This window comes from Anastrepha ludens, chromosome 4 (genome assembly GCF_028408465.1).
Source record: "Anastrepha ludens isolate Willacy chromosome 4, idAnaLude1.1, whole genome shotgun sequence".
Lineage (NCBI taxonomy): Eukaryota > Metazoa > Arthropoda > Insecta > Diptera > Tephritidae > Anastrepha > Anastrepha ludens.
In genome coordinates, this window is record NC_071500.1 from 48,493,548 (window position 1) to 48,515,913 (window position 22,366).

The 22,366-nt window shown below is 35.8% G+C and overlaps 1 protein-coding gene across 1 annotated transcript in view; it reads right to left on the bottom strand.

Moving 5' to 3' along the window:
- LOC128862224 (dynein axonemal heavy chain 3) overlaps positions 1-22,366 on the bottom strand; it is a 279,729-nt gene that overhangs the window by 30,570 nt on the left and 226,793 nt on the right. The window contains exons 53-56 of the mRNA XM_054100729.1: positions 20,085-20,257; positions 15,919-16,086; positions 13,725-14,147; positions 5,798-5,934 (exon numbers count right to left, since the gene is read on the bottom strand). Coding sequence (XP_053956704.1) covers positions 5,798-5,934; positions 13,725-14,147; positions 15,919-16,086; positions 20,085-20,257 — 901 coding nt within the window. The remainder of the gene's footprint in view (positions 1-5,797; positions 5,935-13,724; positions 14,148-15,918; positions 16,087-20,084; positions 20,258-22,366) is intronic.

Here is a 22,366-nt window from a genome sequence, read left to right on the forward strand (position 1 = left end):
CTTTCATATTTTGTCTTCTTGCTCGGACATTCCTTACGACATGCGATATTAACATTTTATACACCATTGTAAGCAACGAAATGGAAATTTAAATAAATAAATACGAGTATATGCTTCAACTTAGGAAAATCTGACTTTTCGACCCTGAATGCAAGTTTAAGCGCAAATACATTTTTTTTATAGGTCTGAGAAAAAGTAAATTAAAAAAAAATTGTCGTCACAGAGTGTAAAATTATACACAAAAATATGGTGAATTAGTGCTTTTTATCCTAATACTTTTTTGTATATATTTTAATTTTAATTTAATTTTAATTTCAATTTAATATGGTACATAATTATTTAATTTAAAAAATAATATAACTCCTATAAATAGCTTGTTTTTTCTTAAAAGTAGAAAAAAGTGTTGTTTTTCTTTCAAAGACCTGGTCGATTCAAACAAGAAGAGCTCGTTTATTTATTTCCATAATATTTAAGCAGAGTATCCCAATACTAATTTGTCTTATGTCAACTTACTCCAAATTGTTCGTTAGTTTTAAATATTTTGTAACTAACTTAATAAGAAACGAATGAAAAAATAAAAATTTAAATAACAAATAAGGAGGCTCGAAATCCATTTTAGAGCTTGAGCTTTTGTTTAGAGTTACCAGTAGACTAGTCGCCGCAAAGTCGGTTATAGGGCTTAAAAAGTACCCGTATGAAGACACAATTTAAAAAAAATTTTGTTTTTTTTTCAACATAGTCCCCTTTTAGAAAGATACACTTCTGCCAACGCTCTATACATTTTTTAAACCCTCCAAAAAATTGGATTTTTCGAACGCCTCTGCCTCGGCGATGACTTCCTCGTTTAAAATAAATTTTTTTCCCGCCCGCCAAGAAAAATTCTCATGAAGCCAGATCTGGTGAACACTGGGGGGTACGACAGCAATGTATAACGCAGTTCATGCAGTTAGGCGGCGACAACTCCGGATGAATGTGCTGGTGCATTATCGTGGTGAAACAGCAGCTTCTTTTTCGGCAAATGCGGCCATGTCTCCGTCCAATAACTCACTGTAGTATTATCCGGTGATCATTCTTCCTTTTTCTAAAAAATCCATGATGACTTTCCGGCCGATGGGACTGTCTTCACTGCCTTTGGAGCAGATTCTCCGGCGGAAACCCATTGCTTTGATTGTTGCTTAGTTTCTGGTGTGTAATGATGAATCCAGGTTGCATCAACGGTGGCAACTCGACGCAAGCATTTCGTCTTAATTGCTCCAAACACGGCTTCGAAGTTAACAGCTGCATCCCCTTGTTGTTGCTTGTGAGCAATCGCGGCACCCATTGGGCCGACAGTTTTTTTCATCGCCAACTTTTTATGCAAAATATTAATTGTCATTCCCGTCGAAACACCTGTGGCCTCCGTTACTTCGCGCACTTGCGTTTGCCGATCAGCGAGAATCACGTCGTGCACTTTTTGTATGATTTTCTCGGTATCCTCCGAGGATGTTCGCCCGCGTTTAAATCCGCTGAACTAATATCTAACTGTGGTCATAGTTGGCGAAACGTCCCCACAGACAGCATCCAATTTTGCTTTGTCTTCTCGTATTTTTTCCCATCCGACAACAAAAAGCGAATTAACGACCGATACTGAACTTTTTCCATCTTAGGAACAATCACGAAACCCGTCTCCCTCGGATAGCTGAGAAATCCAAACTAACCTATCAATCAGTCCGAAATTTGTTTTGACGTGGTTTGAAAGATGCAGCATAACAAATTCCTTTAGGAATGCCCTCTGCCATCAAACACTTATTAAACGGACCTCGTATATTCTCCCACTCTCCCTAATATACAATACACACATGCACATATGTATGTACTTGCATACATACATTTTATTTTAGCTCGGCAGAAACTTTAACTCACGTTAACATTTTATCATTAACAATTTTTGTGTTGCGTTAAGCTTCAAATCAGCCGCTTAGAGTGGAAATTAAATAGAAAAATAAATCTTTTTACAAAATAAAGCAAAATAAAATAAATATTTGGTAATGATGCTAACTCTATTTTTGCATGCGTGCGTATGCAGAACATATGAACTGTTAAATATAAATGAGTAAAAATTAACCAGAAACAGTAATCATTGACAAAAGAAAATCACAAAATTAAAAAAAATAGCAGCTAATGAAATCTGACTTGAAGTTCGTAGGTTCAAAGCGAATGGGAGAATCAAAGCCGTTTTTGTTTAGTGATTAATAAAATTTGAATTTATTACGGCACATTTTGATGGTTGAATTAAAGCAAATGCATATGCAAAAAGAATTATTCACAACCGACTTTGAATAATGCCCCAATCAACCATCTTTACTTTGTAGGTAATATTCGCATTAATTTTTAATGTGCATCTTAGCAATTGCGTGTAACGTACACGCTGTGTACTTGTAGTAAGCTGAACATTTTGCAAATTGATGGCCATGAACGAGTCGAGTTCAGTTGAGTTGAGTAATGCTGATTTTAAGATGCTTCAGTTTAAGTACGCCTCGCCGCAATTTAGCGAAAAGGTTGATTGCAAAAAGCGTAGATAAGAAGTTATGAAGAAAAAGAAGAGGAAGCTGTGTGAAAATTATAATGTTGATATTTTGTTCGTTGCCAAGGTCTAGGCGTTTAAATGCTTGACTGAGTAATGAAGATGATGGGATATTCCATTAAGTTAAACATATACAACTGGCGCTATAGTATTTTTATTTTATTTTACCCTTAAAAGTTCTTCCCTCTCCTTGTAGGAAAAAGGTTTTTTACAATTTCTTGAATAGCTGCTCATTTACGAGTCATGCAATCATGTTTTCTTACAAATTGCCTCGAATGAGAGGTTAAGAATTCCCAGCGAAATTTTTTTTCATAATTTTACTTTTTATTTAATATAATAGCAAAACGTAACATATTTAACAACCTCTCTTGCCAACAAGTGCTACGTTGGACTAAATAGGCAATCAGTAGATAGGCAATTGTCTCTCTCCGATGAGGCGCCCCTTGGAGTGTTTGAAAAAAGATGTTGAGTAAGATTTTCGGTTCTTTGCGCGTTGGTGACGGCGAGTATCGTAGGCGATGTAACAAAGAGTTGTATGAGCTTTACGACGACATAGACATAGTGCTGCGAATAAATATCCAGCGGTTATGTTGGCTGGGTCATGTCGTCCGAATGAATAGAAACCTTCCCGCTCGATGTTTTCAACTGGAGCCGGTTAGCACGAAAAAGAAACGACCAGATATGCCAAAACTCGGCATATACTGTGCCAATCAAGAAGAGGAAGAACGTTAACGTAAGTTGTTAATCAGAAAGTTGTTTATTAAATCTCACCTTTTCGAAAATGAAGTATCAGAAGTTATTTAAAAATATGTTTCTACTACTGTACCACATCATCAGATTAAATGGTTTCCCCACTTATTTTAACCAGCAAAAATAGAATAAACAAAATACACGTATTTTTTCCCCTATGACTCTGTTAATTGGTTTCCCCGTGTAACTGTCCAAAAACCTGTCTTAAAAATTCCAAATGCAAACTCCAATTTTGTTCAGAATTATTTTGAATAAAATAATTTACATTCCGAGTTTTCTATTTTTTCGTCCACGTACTCTTCATAATTATTTCGGAGTATTCTCTATAAAGTTTGGTTGGCAGCATTGATAAAAAAATATTTGATTTTGAAGGTGGAGAGAATCTGAATAGAACGTGTATTGTACCAGTATATCTTTGAATTGGAGAGGCTGTCCAATTACATAAGAGTGACTACTGTAATTACACAAAATAGTGATTTTACAATATAAGTGAAAAATTATTGGATAATTGGATCTCCGAATAATTAAACGCATCGATGAATAAATACGACCTTCAAAGAAAAGAAGTGAGACACGAACAGACGGATGGGGTCAGTGGGCAAAAATTCTGACTGTTTAGCATCATAAAGTACTGAGTATAATGTTCGATAGTCTTGTTTGCTTTACGGTATACAAATGTACTTTATACATAGCCATAAAAACAAGATTCGGAGGTATTAACACTTGGAGGAAAAGCTCTTGCTTATAAAGCTATCGGACAGTTAATAGTGTTCCTCATTAGAACCACAGTGTAATTTGGAAATGGAAATTATAACATGATAACCGCTGTAGCCGAAGCGGTTGGCATTGGCAAACTTCCCAGTGTATTTCTACCATCAGAGAGGCGGCCTAGAACTGTAGGTCTTCCCAATTGAGAGCTTCCTTATGTCATCATACGACTACATACAACGAGGTAGACACTTTCGTGGTGGATAAATCGAAATGTTTCTAAGCAGTTGGTTTCTGATGGATTGCTCCTAAATAAAATAAATATCACCGCATCCATCAGGCGAGCACAAAGAATGTCACTTAAGAGGACCCGGTGGTCTAGAAATTTCAAAAAATCGATGTTTTATTTTTTCGATATTTCAAAAGTATAGTACTTTAAGAATTTACTGTGAAATTTTCATGCAGAAATTCTGAATATTATAGCTTCTACAGTCCATTAACTAGGTAGCGAGTGGTCCGCTAACTCCTGTACCTCAACCTTTAAACTTATTTATCTCGAGATGATTTTTTCGACACGGCGTGGATGAAAAAAAATATTCAACCGAATCACTTGAAATTTGACTATGTTATTCATAACATATATGGCTATCGTCGGATCTAGAATCATACTTTTATTTAAATAATTTCCTATTTTTTACATTAAAAAACTAGTGAAAAAAGACCCGATTTTACGAACTTTTTTCCAAAAGCTACCTACTAGATATCTTTTAACGCCCCCAACGAGCGCCACGTAATAGGGACTAAAATGAAGTAAAAAAATTTACGAAGGTAATGCTAGAAGTACAGCGAAGAACCTTGTGTACCACACACTGAGGTAGATTCCGTGTTCCTCACTGCATTGAAAGGTATTACGGAAGCTACTCAACTTCTTGGCAACGACAGAGTTAACTTACACATATTATGTATCTGAGATAAAGTTAAGCAAAGCTAATTTATGGTATATAGTAGATAATTGTGCCTATCGTGGTATCGTTACTTTGCTTTTAGCGAGTTTGTCCAATTGATCATCAGTCTGACCGGATTACCTTTTTCGTAACTTGATGTAGCTTTTTTTTTTGTTCTTTGGTCTCAAAGATTTACTTATTTCTGCTTGACATTTTGCTAGCTTTTTCTAGTTAAAATGTGATGATTATAATTATGTAAAATATAATTTGTTTTCAATTACTTGTAGTTCAATATTACACCCAGTTCTATGTATGTAGCTTTACTTTTTTTTATCATCTGGTCACACTATCGGCGATTGCGATTATTGTTTATGTTGGTGATTATTCGGGCGTTATTTGTGCGTGTGTTAAGCAAGCCACAGACGGGAAACAAATCGTAACAATCGGTTAAAACTAATTTGGCCACACATGTGTGGATAGATCTGTTGTTGTTATGTGACGTTGTTCGCAAGGTTGCCACGTATGTTATTTACTTGTGCGGAAAGAAAGATTGCCATGTATTTCAACATGGATTTTTAAATTGAAATTTATTTTCTTTTCACACTTTCTATGGACCACGCACTCTCTGATGGGCGCAATCTTCTTGGCCTAGACCAAATATTTTTCTTTACGAATTTTTCTATCGTGTTACCTCATAGCTTTTCTGTCTCAAAATTGACATATGAAAAATTGACAAAACATAATCATAACTGTGTAAGGCAACTAAAGTGGGCTACATTTTTTTCGGAAGATGGTTCTCAATATTCTTTTACTTAATTCATTACCAACTTACCCTTCGAGATCGCTCGCGCGAAATATCTGTGTCCAGGCTTTTTCCGGTAGCCAACTATTATCCGGATTAGGCGGTACTGCTTGCAAGCCAACGCCTCCAGTCAGGAAAAACAACAAATGTGATTTACTTATTTTCCCCTTTTGTAGTTTTTGTTTGTTGTTGGCATATCAGCATCAGCATCAGTGGCATGAGCATTTGCAATGGAATTGCAACACCAAAGCATTAACAGTAAATAAATAGTAGCGTCATTTTTGCATTTAGTATCCGTAAAATAGTTGTTTGTAGATACATAGTATGTGTGCACGTGCATATATTACAATATATATGTATATATTGTTGGCAAAGTTATAGTAGTTTTATTTTAGTTATTGTGCAACATAGAAGTAATAAGAATATTTAATGGAAATGTTGGCATTTTAGTCGTTATCATTGCCACGGCCATTGTTGTTGCTGTTGTTTTATTGCAGCATTCATAGTGGATTAAGTAGATAAGTATTAGACGATATGGCAAGGCTTTAGTAGTTGGCAACATTTGCATTCTCCAAATGTCCAACGCCCAACAGTGAACCATACGAATGCAGCATCGTTTATAATGGCCATCATAGATTCATAGTGTAAAATTGAGTTGGAAATTAGCAAATGGTACGTTCCATTTAGATGATTGCAATTTTAAGTTCGTTCGTGCAAATGAGATTAAATAAAACACAACTGAGGAAGGACTTAACTCGGTTTGGATAGCACGTCACATACACGCGCACATTTTAGTTAAATTTAATTTGGGCTGGCTGTGAGTTTTTGGAATCAAACAAACACATAGACAATAAGAATAGCTTTTAGCATCAGAACTTCAATTACAATTACGTCAGTTAATCTTAAATTATACAAAAAGTAGTCGTGGTTTTTCTCCGATCTCAATAATAAATATTTACGTGGGATTTACTAAGGTGGGTAGTAATACATATATCGGGTGTTTTTTCCGCTGCATGAGAGCTATCGATATCATTAACTATAGTTTGGCAACTGAGAATAACAAACTGTGTTGACATTTCTGTTCAGTAAGGTTTGGCAAGCCTTCACGAATCGTTTAATCGCCAGAACAACATTTCCAAATTGTGGAAATTTACTTTGAACAAAATAAATCTGTTTGCGAAGCTCATATAGCACTGCCGACACCACCAATGCGTATTTATTTCGAAATAAAAATATCAAAAAATAGACGCCTTGAAATTATCTACCAGGATCATAATACAAATTCATTCCAACAATATTTCTGTTTTGTATTATCACTGTCATAGCGGTATCCCTTGGGCAGGCAGTGAGAAACCTCCGGGTGTATTTCTACCAGGAAAAAACTGGTCATAAAAATAGAAGGAGGAGTTCGACCAAACACCCAAAAATGGTATAAGCGCCAATAGGAGCTGTGTTAAAAAAATGAGGAGAATTTTGATTATTTACCAAAAAATATTTATTTACCTATTAATTTCTATTTTATCTCTTTCAAAGTAATCCCCCTCAAATATAATACACTTGTGCCAGTTTTTTTTCAGACTTCGAAGCAATTCAGATATGCACTTTTTGGTATGTTCTTGAGCTCTCTCAGCGATGCGGTTTTTATCTCCTAAATCGCCACAAAACACCGTCCTTTCATGGATCTCTTCAATTTTGGGAACAGGAAAAAGTTACAGGGCGACAAATCTGATGAATACGATGGCTGAGGCATGATAACGCTATTGTTTTTGGCCAAATCATCTTTCACAAACAAAGAGAAAGAGCAGGTGCATTGTCATAATGCAAAAGCCATGGTTTTTTTCCACAATTCCGGGCGTATTTTTCGTACTGCTTTACGTAAATGACGCATAACTTCAAGGTAATACTCCTTATAAGACTACATAAGACCTTATGGTAAGACCTCTTGATGCACTACGCCATGGTTATTGAAGAAAACATTGAGCAAAACCTTGACATTTGATCGAACTTGGCGTGCTTTTTTCGTCTTGGCTTTCCTAGACTCTTCCATTGGGACGATTGGGCTTTTATTTGGATGTCGTAACCATGTACCCATATACCCCTGATTCGTCACCAGTTATGATATGAGTTTTAAGCAAATCTGGATCATAGTTAACGTCATTCAACAAATGCTGAGCGATGCTCATGCGACGTTGTTTTTGGTCAAAATTCAGCAATTTCGGAACGAACTTCGCTTCCATACGCTTCATGCCCAAAATTTCCGAAAAGATTGCATGGAATGAGCCAAACGATATGCCGATATCCTTAGCATATTCTGTAATTTTCTTCACTTTCTCAACATTTTCATCGGTTGTTGATGAGCTAGGGTGTCCAGAGCGAGCGTCGTCATTCACATCTTCTCGACCTTCTATGAAGAGCTTGTACCACTTGTAAGCATGTTTTTGACTCAGAGTACTTTCACCGTATGCCACTGTCAACATTTCAAGTGTTTTTGAGCACTCAACTCCATTTCTTACATAAAATTTGGTGCAACTTCTTTGATCCATTTTTTTCGATAGCAGAAAATCGCCGAACACGCAAAACACTTCTCTTATTTATGCCTCTCACAATCAAACTAAACTTGCTATGAGTATATTGTTAAAATCGTGAACATATCTGCGAGACAAGTGTACAAACATAAAACAAAAAAAAATATTTTTTGAACACACTTCGTATATTAATAGTTTTTGTTCTCAAGCTCTTAAAAAGCACCCGATACCAAGTGTGGGAGAGCTGTAAAAAATCGTTATCTTATATAGCCAAAAATTTAGAGTATTACCTGCTTCGTATTTGTTTTAGATTAAACATTAATACCAAATATGTATAATATATTTTTAGCCTTATTTTCTTTGTTTAGAATTACAGTTACATGAAAGGTGGGCCCGGTTATTGACCTATTTCGCCAATTTTTAATAGCAGCCATGGCTAAGTCGGTTACTCTTATCATTTTGAGCATTTTAATACATATACATATACATATAATATATATATATGTCTATACCCTCCTTGCAGAAGAAAGCCGAACTATTATGGAAACATTCTAGTTCAGACAATGATATTTGAGAGAAGAAATCATACCAGTTCATCATTGGCTAGAATAATAGCAAAAGCAAAATTATCAATTTGTCTGTAAATTAGTTGATTTTTTTAGATTCGAAAATTTAAGTTTGGCTATGGGCAGACGAAAAGTATTACGTATGTATAAGTAAATACTGATGAATACATTTATTTGGAAAACAATGTATCCAAGATTATCAAATAAAGACAACAATTAGATAATATTGGCATAAAATTTAAGTTATTTACTTTATATGTAGTCTCGCATTAAAAGTCAGTGAAATTAGAGGAAGCAAGATATACATATATGGTTTTCCAGTAACAGGCTATCGAGAGATGATTAACGATTTTTTATGGCCGGAATTGAATGGTATTGATCTGGACAACGTTTATTTTCAACAAGGCAACTCTACGTACCACACAAGCAACGAAACCATTGATCTTTTACAGGAAAAGTTTCCGGACCTTGTTATCTCTCGAAGAGGTGATCACAATTGGCCCCTGAGATCTTGTGATTTAACACTTTGTGACTTTTTTCTTTGGGGTCACGTGAAAGAGAAACTGTACGCCAAGAACCCAGGGTCGATTCAATTCGTGAGGACATGGAAAATTTCATGAAAAGGATATTGTCTTGTAAGCGTGGTCGTGGTGGTCATTTGCTTGATGTTATTTTCCACCACTAACGGCATATATATATGTGGGTGTTTGGCCGAGCTCCTCCTCCTAATAGTGGTGTGCGTATTGATGTTGTTCCACAAATGGAGGGACCTACAGTTTCAAGCCGATTCCGAACGGCAGATATTTTTTATGAGGAGGTTTTTCATGGCAGAAATACACTCGGAGGTTTGCCATTGCCTGCCGAGGGGCGAAGAAAAATGTTTTTGTTAATTTTGGTGTTTCACTATTTTTGTTGCAACAAAAGTTTTTTGCAAGCACTCGAAGTAATTTCATTTTCTACAATAATTATTCGGAGAAAAACCTTCGGACACCGGACACATAATGTGTGAATCTGAAATTTAACTAGCATTCAAGTAATTTGTGTTCGTAAAGTAAATTCCTAAAATTTCCTGATTAGTTTTTTAATGAGTTTGTTTTGTTTTTTTAGGATTTACTTATATGTAAATTTGAACCAATTTTTGAATGTTTGACCAATTACTGTAACTGAAAAAAGTTCCGTTCAATTTTAAGAGCAAACAAATTTTGTATACACTCTTAATATGAAGAAGAATACTTATATGTAAAACATTGGAAGTGAAGGGAATGGATGGAAACTGATGTAAACTATGTGTTTAGAAACGTATTGCACCAGAATTTTTCTCGGCTAGTTTAAACTGACATTTTAATTGGTTTTTTGCTGATGCATGGCCGGACAATTGACATTTCGTAGGGAATTGCCGTGTTAGAAATACCGCTTGCTAAGATTGAAAAAAGATAGAACACGCATTGGTCGAGCTGAAAAGTGAACTGGTAGTATTCTGGTTCACAACTGGTATTTTTCCTGCTGAGATGTGCTTCTCGATGCTTTCATGCTGTTACATTCAACATTATGTGAACAAACTTATATGTATGTAGTACCGTTCGACACAAGTGCTCAGGTGTAGACATAAATAAATGGCATCAAAAATATTGAAAAAAGTGACTAAATGTTGGGTGAAAGGCATTGTAGTAACTCAACATGTAAAACGGAATTGCAATAATTGTATCTACGTTAATAGATACTTTAACTCGAGAGCGCACTCATGCACACGCTTTTCGTGTCTTGCTTGCCCTTCGCCTTATGCCAATTCGGTATTCATTTTTCATATTCATTTCTTTGTTTTACACTTTTGGGAACGTCAATGCTGTTCCATTAATTTTGATAAAGTTGCAAAATTACACGGATGGTACAGCATTTAAATTTTAAGACCGTTTGCCACTCACTTAACTTTTTATAACCGTAAATTTGTATACACGCGCACATGCGCCCAAGGGTATTACTTATATTTTGGTACACACAACGGTTGAATGTAACACCATAAAATAAGCAGGATAGACAGGTACACATAAATCTATATATATGCACCAAAATTCTCAGAATGGTCAGGGTAGTCGATTCAGCCATGACTGCTATTAAATATCGGCGAAATCGGGCAATAACCGCTCTCACCTCCCACATAAGTTTTTTTCAAAAAAAAAAAAAAAACACAACATCTCTGTTAAAATACAGCAAAATTACTGAATTTGATACAAAAATCCAACTATTTATAAGAAAAAAATACGACGCGGGTACAATATTGAATAGTGGGTGGTGCCACACCCAGTTTTGGATATTTACTGGCCTCGATGACGACTTAATAAAACTCACCGAAGCTTGGTAAATGTATACCTTATTTAGATCCGACAGAAATACATAATTTTACATATGGCGTCGTACTTCAATCATAGCTGATATTTGTAAACTATACAGCATGGATGCAAACGCTCCGGCTTTGAAAGTATTCGAAGCGATAACAGCTGGTGGTAGCAGAGGAGGAGGAAGACCTTTTCTATGTTGGAAAGATCAGGTGGCGAAAGACTTGGTTTAACTTAGTGTCCATTAGCACTGGCGCCGATTAGCGCTATACAGAAACGGCTGGCGCTTTGTTAAACTCTGCCAAAATCGCGTAAGCGGTTACCACGCCAATCAACAAGAAGATCAAACTATACAGCAGCAACATACAAACTGAAGAATTCTATCACTCAAAATCTTTTTGTTTTTTTTTTTTGTTAGCGAAAAGTTGTTCAAAGACAAAAGTGGATAAATAATTTTGCGCCACCTTATATTAAGGAGATCGGACTTTTTATATGTTAAGATTTCTCTTCATCCATCTGATGTCACAATTTCGAGCTCTCGTTGTATAAGAGTATATTCGATTCCAAAAATTAACAACCAATACAAATTCAATTTTACTAAAATTTCTGAATTCAGTAAGTACCGAATTTAGCTTTCCTTACTTGTTTAAGTGAGACATACATATAAGAATCCGGTGTTGAGCAATTAAGTACGTATTTGAACTATTTTGTATTCAGTTCCGTTCACCAACTTTTATGGAAGAAACTTGTTATTAGCGCAACTGTATTTAATCCAGAGACACAACGGTTTTTGATAATTGAAGTGAAGATCGTACTTTGCTCCAAAATAAGCATGCATCGAAATTTTATTCCATCTAACGATATTTCGCAGCAGTAAAACCACAGCAGCTGCACTACTGTGCTTGATTTACAAGTTCACTTGCACGGAGGCACTCGGTTTGCCTACATTATTTGCGCATTAAAGCTGTGAAAACGGATCGTTTTTTAAGCATTCATTGCGTTTGGTCGAAAACTTCTTAATTCTAATTAAATAGGAAAGCAAAAAGGTTTAACAGATCGCAAAGGACGAACAAATTGATATCTTGACCTTAGATGGACTTTCAAATCACCAAATTGACAAATGAATATTTACGTGAAACAAGGTTCCTTCTTTCGGAAAAACTACAAAGCAGAACTCTGATGGCTTTAAAACTGAACGAAACTCGCAAAATCCTGAGGATTGCATCAAATTCTGCCCTTTTAATAGTAAAAATGAAAGAAATGGCAAATTTTGCAGCCAGCAAATTCATCATTCGAAGATCTATTCTAAGTGTACGATATCTAAAATATAAAAATTACAAAAGAAACCATCTTTGAACAATTTTGCAAAGAACGCCGCCTCGATTTTGCAAGGGACCACATGACTTCGAGTTCTATTACAAATATCGATCCCTGTGAATGGGAAAAAGGAAGATTTAGTGCCGAAAGGAAGTTCAATTAGGATTAGCCGGATGGATAGAATTACTATTTCGATGACTTAAGAAAGGGGAAAAGCTGCTTGAGTTGACATCACAGCCGTGAAGGTGGTGTTATGGTATGGGAAATAATATCGTACTATGACCCGTTTCAATTGAAAATTGTAAACTACAAAATGACGGCAAACAGCTATAAAGCTCTATTGAAATCATCTTCCCCTGAGATTCATGAACCATTTGGACCTATTAATAGATCTTTCAACAGGATAATGCACCTGTACACACTTTAAGTGTGGTGGAAACTTGGATTGCGCCCCAAAATGTTGAAACTTTAGCATAGCCACCGTATTCCACAGATTTGAACATTATTGAAAATCTATGGGAATGACTTGCGCGTAAGGTTTATGAGAATAAGCAACAATTTGAAGGCAAAAATGCCTTTATTCGAATCATTAAAATGGCCTGGTCTTAAATTTCATTAGGCTAACTAGAGAATTTGCACAAATCCATTAATCAACGTATTTACGAAGTAATTTCTAAACAAGGTGCCAGCACAAAATATCAAGCTTTAAATAATAAATATGTATAAAAAAATCAAAATTGCATTATTATAATTGCATTATTATTACTTTTACTTATTTGGTTAGTGCCTCTATTCAAGTGAACCAATAAATCCAGCACAGTATTACGGCTGCTGAAGTTTTACTGCTGCGAAATACCTTTAGTAGGAATAATATTTTGATGCATGCTTATTTTCGAGCAAATAAAAGTCTTCACTTGAATTATCATAAATCCTTGGATTACTACATCAAATACGGTTTCTTTAATAACCATTTTCTCCCATAAAAATTATTGCCTCTAATCAAGTGGACCGGACTGTACATGTGGCTGCACTACACAATCGCCGTGAGCGTGTTAATGTTAATCAATTTCGCTTAGTGTAGTTGTTCCTATGTATGTAAGGATTTATACCATGTATTTGCGCTTAAACTACAGTCACCCATGCATCTTTTGGATTACATACTCATACGATATACATACGCACATATGTATGTATGTATGTATGTATTTTTACTCACTCGCGATACCAATATGCCCAAACACATCACCAATGAGATGACAAGCTTATCCTTCTCGAAAAGCGATCGACAAACATTTTGATAAATTGATTTCGTAAAGTAATAATTCAAATGCTCTAAACGCTCTTCGAGTACAGTCGATTTGGGCGCCTTCTGTATGGCATTTACGAAGAGATTGAGAAACCAGGCCAAGGAGTATTGATACATTGGATCGATGTTAGCCAGTTCACTGATGCAGAAGAATAGTATGGCGGAATGTTTAGCCACCGGTACGTATTGTTGGCGTGCGGCATCAATTTCCGTTTCGGTTGCTACAGCAATTACTTGCTTTTCCTGAATTTCCTCTGATAATATTTTACTCGATGACAGTATGTTGATAGCGTTTTCGTCCTCTAACACATTGCCCTCCGAGGAGGAGAGTACCTGTGAAGGAGGTGAAGGAAAATGATTACAATGAGTAGTGCAGAGCTAAGTTGAGGTTAAATACGAACGTATGCATCTATGTATGTATATAAAAGAGGCACAGCATGTGGCTTGTGTGGCTTGGGGGCAGCCGCTGGGGTACTCTTACCTTAGATGTATATTAACTATGTTTGTTAGCCTGTTTGTTTTGTTGATAGATGAGTTGGTAAACTTGAGTTTAGCAAACATTGAGGTATAGAAGCTGTTTAGTATGATATACATATATATAGATATGTGTGTGTTTGTCGGCTTGCACACATTCGGTATATCTTATGAGGTGAGCTAATGTTATATAAATATGTACTACAGATCGAATTATTGTATTTATTCTTGGTCTACTATAACTTTTTTCGAATTAACAGATACTCTCATTGTTAAAGAAATGCGGCTACAACCTTGTATTTTTGTAGCTCTATACTGATAGTTGGCGGTCGCCGTAGCCGAATGGGTTGGTGCGTGACTACCATTCGGAATTCATAGGTTCAAATCTCGGTGAAAATTAAGAAAAAGTTTTTTCTAATAGTGGTCGACCTCGGCAGGCAATAGCAAACCTCCGAGTGTATTTCCACCCCCCATTTGTGGAACAACATCAGGAGGCACGCCACAAATAGAAGGAGTAGCTCGACGAAACACCCAAAACGGGTGTACGCGCCAATAATATATATGCGCATATATATATATACCATACATTATATTTACATATATAATATATACCACACCATTACTGACCCACCACCGTGCTTTACAGTAGGCTTCATATTTTTGGAAAGTAACGCTTCATTTGATCTTCTCCATTCATAGGGTCTGCCATCTGAACCAAAAAGGTTGAACTTCCTTTCATCAGTGAATAGCACGTTCCACCAAAATGAGAAATCTTTTGATTGATGTTTCTTGACAAATCGCAGCCTTACTTTACGATTACGTTCGTTGATATGGGATTTATGCCTTGCTCTTCTGCCGTTGATATCAGCCGTATTAAGTATATTTCTAATTGTCTGTGGGCAACATTTTTCCCCCAAATAATTTTCGGCGATTGTTGCGAATTTCGGTGCACTTAAAAATGGATCCTTTTTGACTTGCCGTGGTGTATACACATATTGGTTCATCACTCGAAGAGAAGATTTTGTTATTTGCAACGTTTAATATATTTTTAACACTTCTATCCTCTTTCTGCCATTGTATGATGTACTGTACGGTTGATCGGCTTCGATTTATAACTTCAGATATTTCCCAAAGCGATTTTTGGCCTTCGTAATGATGAATTACTAATTTTCGCACTTCAGCACTGGTTTGTCCTCTTTGTCTGCCCATTTCATTTTTTATATCCCTTTATCAACAAACTACGCAATATTCAACATATGACAAAGAAGTTTAATGTTTGGGGCCGAACTGTAAAAACAACGTGAACTTAGGTGAGAAAGCAACCTATGTATATGTTGCCTGATAACACTGTACGAGTTTGGCTTTTGCCTTGATAATTGCCACTTGTTAAATAATTTGTTTTTATTTTAATAAATAAGGGATCATTTCAAATTTTGTTTTTGCCGCTTAATGCACTACCCAGTATACTAATTAAATGAAACCAATTAGTTTTGATTGCAATTCTAGTCCCCCCTATTTAATGTAAAACCATATATCTAGGTGGATGTACGAGCTACTGTATAAGTATACGTTATGTATATGAACTAATGTAATTAAAAATATCATCTTAGCAAGTATTTGTTTTGCTTACCTCGAGAATCTTCGATTCGATTGTATACAAAGCATCCCGATTCTTTGCGGACTCAACAATTAATTGTTCTTTTTTCTCTTGTAAATCAGGGCGTTCACGTGCTACTGTATTGGCCAGAAGCTGTTCGCGCAAACCCTGTTCCGTTATCATGAAATTCAGTACTGCAACCTGTGAAAAATTAAAAAGCAAAAGGTCAATATAAAACCCCAAGTCTTAAAAAGATAGTTTTACAAATCAATTGTAAAAATAGAAACAAGTACATGACTCAACGAAAAAAGAATGGAATGAGAGAACGCAATAATAAAGTAATAATCCCGTGAATTTTAAGAAATCTTTTTCAACAGAAAAAAACATGAAACAAATATGGCTATGCGGTGTTTCCACTTCATTTAATTATAGCGCTGAGTAAAAGACATGAGGCAAACGAAGGCGATGAAGCAGATTTCAGCAGGCAGGTAAAGCAATAAAGGATCGCACATGTGTTGTATTTCTAAGATGCTATGCATTGATCCAGATTATTTTTGTTTTAGTATGCATTTTTAAACTGTGGGATCTTATTACATATGTAAGAACAGACTGTAATACATAAATAAACATATGTTGGTAGCACTGCCAAAAATTATATTTGCCTGCTTAATGAGTGCTAATAAGACCAGTAAGACCGAGTTCATACAGGGAAACATTTGTTGATTCTAATCGTTACTTGTGCTTTATCAACACCCTTTGTGTTCTCGTTCTCTCCCACTGTAAACTATAAACTAACAACATGACGGGAACATCGAAAGAGAATTCGGAAGTTAAATCAACAAAAGTGTTCCTGCATAAACGAGGTCTAATGAAACTCTCTGGAAAGAAAGTTGGCAGCATTGTGAATAGTGAGTTATGGTGCCCAGACTCACCGACGTTACCGTAGACCCTGTCTGTTGCCCGTGAGAAACGCAAAATTGAACAAAACTTGTGTCCGTAGAAAACAGCTGCTTTCGTTTGGTAACATATTTACATATACATAATAATACATCGGTTTGTGTTGGTTTGTTGATATGGTATGTTGGTTGTATCGATACAATGTTGCCATTCATATTTTTGCATCTTACTCGGTAATATTGCTATTGGTGCTATCACATGCAAGGACGACTACAGGAAAAAACGAGTGGAAGCTAGGTGAACTAATCTGACCACATGCAAAACATCAAAATACATGTGTTAGTACAAAAGTACAAAAAACTGACAAAATTCGTGCTTACGTTCTCACGAAAGGACTGTAGAGCTATTATAGGTATGCTGACAAGTCATAATATGTTGACCGCACATTGCTCACAAAATAGGGATTGCTAACACGGGCAAATGTAGGAACTGCGTTTGTGTGGAATTATTAAGAATGCGTTTAAAATGCCAGGCAGCTTCACTGTTTGACGGTCGGAGGAGGTCTTAAAAGCGGATTTCCCAGCTCTGATTAGATTCGCCAAAAGCGTTGACATCCTACATGATGTCTACTTTCAGTATTCATAGAGGTCGGTCTCCATCTGATCGCTAGGGACCAAATAATCTATGCGTGGTTTAATGCCAACCAGGCTAACCTATCACATGCAAATTTTTCGTCCAGTAAGCAGAGCCTAGAGATAGCGCGCAGAGAAGTGGAGATTCGAAGGCGTCTTTACTAGCTTTGTTACTTGTTTTCTTACTAACTAAATTAAAAACAGCAGAAGTGTAAAAAGTAAGTAAATTTGGAATAAAGCTGTGTATTTAATAATATATTTATATACATCTCTGTTCACAATAATAGTAGCGCGACATATTGCCAAGTTTTGACTATTTATTTTCTCAGAATTTAATTTTTATTTTGTGTTTTTATAAAAATAGAATCCATGCTACAACAAAAACTATGTAACCCAATGTTTCACACTTCACACAAAAGTTAAAAAAATTCAAAAATGTGTAAGAAAAATTTTGAAATATATGGTTTTTCTGCCCACTGAATTATGTCTTCAGTGAGTCAGTTTAAAGCCAGAAAATCGCATTGGTTTTTCATCATTATTTTGTTTGCTGTTGAGAAAAAGCGTTTTCTTCTGATTTGAATGTATTAAGTCTGTCTTCAATGTATTAAGGGTGTCTTAACAATCTCTCATCGTTTATTATATAAAAATTTCTTTCGATATCCTGAAAATTAAACATTTTGATTAATTTTCAATATATAGATCCACAGTCTTTCGTAAATTTATTTTGACCTTAATTTGCTTGACACCAACTTAAGCATCAGCTTAAGGGCTTAAATATAAACATAGAGGTAAGTTAAAAACCAGTTACTACAATAATTTGACTGTGATTAAAATAGACTATGTTTTTTCTAAACCTCTCTTTAACAAATATCTACATATATTTATTTTTGACTATAATTATGCGCCAAAGTCTTCGCATTTATCAGGTCAGTCCATAAGTTCGTGCGTTTTTTAAATGTGGTTTTAAAATTAATAAAAAAGATGTTTAAAGTATTTATTAATCAATAATATATTTTCCTTCATTTCCTTCTCCCTGCTCAAAAAATTTGCTGTCCTTGGAGCCAAAATACGCTTCGGTATCCTTTTTTATAGTTTCTTTTGAGGAGTAGTTCTTGTTACTCATATGCGATTGAAGTCCACGGAAAAGGTGATAATCACAAGGTGCAATATCCGGAGAGTATGGCGGATGCGGCATTAGATTCCATCCGAGCTCGTTCAGCTTGCCTAATGTTTGCCTTGCGATATGAGGTCTTGCGTTGTCGTGGTGAAACACAACTTTGCGTCTATTCACTAAAGACGGTCGTTTTTTTTTAAGTGCCTTCTTCAGGTTTGACAGCTGATGGGAATAATAACACAGGCCTGCGAAATTGCGCTTTTTTACAGTTTCTAAAACCGCTATGGGTGTTTCCTGAAGGTTTTTTTTATGCTAAAAACGAATATGACCTTGAAAATGCTCCAGCACGTCAGGATTTTCGGCAATTTGAGGTTAAATAGTCAAAAAATGCAGATTTTGGCCATTTAAAAATTTTTTTTTAGCAAGGTAAAGTTTTTTTTAATTTTCTACAACGACATCGCAAAGTATTACTCTTCAGCTTTAAAATCCATTTTTAAAAATATTTTTGCGATTAATATAAAAAAAGTTGTACTACTTTATCTAACCATTGGCGTTTGCAAACAGGATTATTGTAAAGGACCCATTTTTCATCACCAGTAACGATACGGTTCAAAAAACTTTAATTTTCAAGCCGTTGCAGCAGCTGAGAACACACATTTACTCTCTGCTAAAGGTTAGCGACCAAAAGTCTATGCGGAACCCATTTTTCCAGCTTTGAAACCTTTCCCAACTGAACCAGGTGCCTGTGAACTGTTCCGTGCGATGAATTTAACCTCTGAGCTATAATATCGACTGTCAAATTTGGCTCAGCTTCCACGAGTTCGAGCAAGGCATCGGAGTTAAAGGAAGACCAGCGCGCGGGGCATCCTCCGCGTTGCAGTTACCACTTCGGAATTTTGAAAACCACTTTTACGCAGTCCTCACACTCACGGTATCCTCTCCGTGAACGATGTTTATTTCTGCAGCAGCAGTTGTTGCATTTTTATCACTTTTATAAAAAAAATACAAAATATGCCTCGAAGATTCCATTTTATTTTTTAACAACACGTGCTTCTATTCGCGATTAAAATCACTTGTTGAATGCACAATATATCAAAGAAAATATAAATAGTTCCGTTATACGAGTATTCCGCGAATAATTTTTTGTATGCAAAAATCGTACAAAAGTGAAATTATGGGTAAAATACGCACGAACTTATGGACTGACCTGATATTTTGCAAATTCTTAATGCTACACCATGTAAGTGTTGATGAGCAATATTTGTCTTTATAATGTCATAGCTATGACAACAAAAGTCAATGCTGTGGCCGAAGGTGGGGGCTCCCTTTCTATAGATCTCATTACAAAGAATAAAGTCAGCAGTACGTAAAGCATACTTGACGGTTTGTGAGAATACGAGTATATGAGCAAATGCGGTATGACTGTGTGGTTGGGTAACTATGGCACATTACAAACATTCATACCCGTCCAGTATACATTTGTATGCGTACTACATTTATGCATATAATTATGTACATACATACCTATATGCTTTTTCAGTTGTTCTCTTACTTACCATAACCGTTATCTCCGGCGAGTAGTGCGGATTTCGCAAGCACGTTGTGATGTATAAACGAAAGTTTGGATTGTACTCCAGCATGGTGTCACCACTTTTGATAAAAAGACCACCTTTATGTTTAATAACGTTTTTCTCTAGGATTGGCGTCAAATTGGAATCTAAAACTTCACCTGTTTATTTTTGTTTTTGTGTTTAGAAAAGAAAATAAAGGATAATAATGAATCAGGATTCATGTCAGTAAAGGATGAAATTTTTTAATTAGATTTCTTTTGTAGCACAAAAATTCATCTAATAAAATGCAAAATGCAGAATATTAATAAATGTTTGAGCAAATATGTCTTTATTGCTGTTGAAACATACTTAAGAACCATATTTGTGCATGTTTTATGGAGAACGGTGCTGTAACGGTCCTTTTTGCGCTTGAATGGACTTGTACATACATACATACATAAGTATTTGCTGTGATCAAATTCTTTGAAATGCCTTAATTTTTAACATTTCTTTTGAATGGTTTGCATTGATTTTTTGCGTTTTAGTAGGAGCAATGATATTTTTGTTAGAAATATGCTTAAGAACGATTCAATCTTCGCTCAAAATTTTGTAATTTTGGAACTGGAAAGTAATATAAGTAAAAGATAAAGTATCTGGAGTGCTCCTACAGCACTTCAATATAGTTGAAATAATTCAGTAATGCCGAAAGGTAAAAAATTGCATGCTCGCATTTCGAAAAACAATCATAGAGCTGCGAAAGACCGGATTGCATGTTTCAAAAACGATGGTTTTTAATGCTTTGGAATATTTCTCTGAGTATAAAAGAGCAGTCGTAGCTGAATGGGTTGGTGCATGATTACCATTCAGAATTCACAGAGAGGTCGTTGGTTCGAATCTCGGTGAAAGCAAAATTAATAAAAAAACATTTTTCTAATAGCGGTCGCCCCTCGGCAGGCAATGACAAACCTCCGAGTGTATTTCTGCCATGAAAAAGCTCCTCATAAAAATATCTGCCGTTCGGAGTCGGCTTGAAACTGTAGGTCCCTCTATTTGTGGAACAACATCAAGACGCACACCACAAATAGGAGGAGAAGCTCGGCCAAACACCTAACAGAAGTGTACGCGCCAATTATTTTTTTTTTGTTTTTTTTATAAAAGAGCAGAAAGCGTTCCCAGAAAAGAGAAAGCATGAAAGACTACCAGCCAGATTGATAGCTTGATCTTTCGATTGTCAAAACAGGATGTCAGAAAGAGTGCTGCTGACACCCATCGAGGAATTTTCGTTCATCTGGAAAAGCCAGTAAGGAAAAGAATAGTTGCGGTTCGATTTGTAGAAGCGGGGCATCATGGCCAACTGACACTGAAGAAGCCATTGATAACATCATCGTAACGGTAATGCCGAATTGAGTTTGCTCGGGAGCACACATAACCTGGACTCAAAATCGATAGCGTTTTATTTTATTCAGCGCTGAGACAAAAATAAATTGAGTTGGTCCAGATAGTAAAAAGAACGTGGCGTAGCCACAACGGGGAGCATTCGACACCAAGTTCGTCTCACCAATTTTAAAGCACGGTAGAGGCTAAATAATGGTGTGGGTTGCTTTTCGAGGAACGGTGTCGGGCCAATTCATGGTATCGTTACCATATGCGGAATAGAATTTACTGGTGATTTGGAAATTGCAAGCAGATAACGATCCGAAGCACGCTTCTTGTCCAGCAAACTAATTTTTTGGCAGACAAATCGATCACTGTTCCGAATTGGGCATCTTCCAGTGCCAACTTAAATCCAATAGAAAATCTTTTCCCTGACGTCAGAAATGCCATCAATACGCAGAATACCACAAATTTGGATCAGTTAGTTCAAAAGGCTAAAGCAGCATGGAAACTAATTTTTGTTGAACGTTGTAGAGATTTAATAATGTCAATGCAAAGGCGCTGTGCAGTATTAATAAAGCAAAAATGATTTTCAACAAAATGTTAATATACTTCCCTTTTGCCTGCATTTGTTATGATTTGACTATCTATAATTTTTTTTTATCCGTTCGTAAGTATTTTTCTCAAAGGGGGTTTGCATTGTATTAAATTTACATACATGAGCAATAAAACATATCGCTCATTTACTGCAACCTCGTCATAACTCAAAAATCGCAAAATTTCAGTTAACATCACTAATATATCGGAAATAATATGTTTGATCAACTGACAAAGTCTTATATCCGAAGTTTTAACATTTCACGCAGCATCGCCATAGATGCCTTTCGCTCTAATTACATATCCTATTGCGTCGT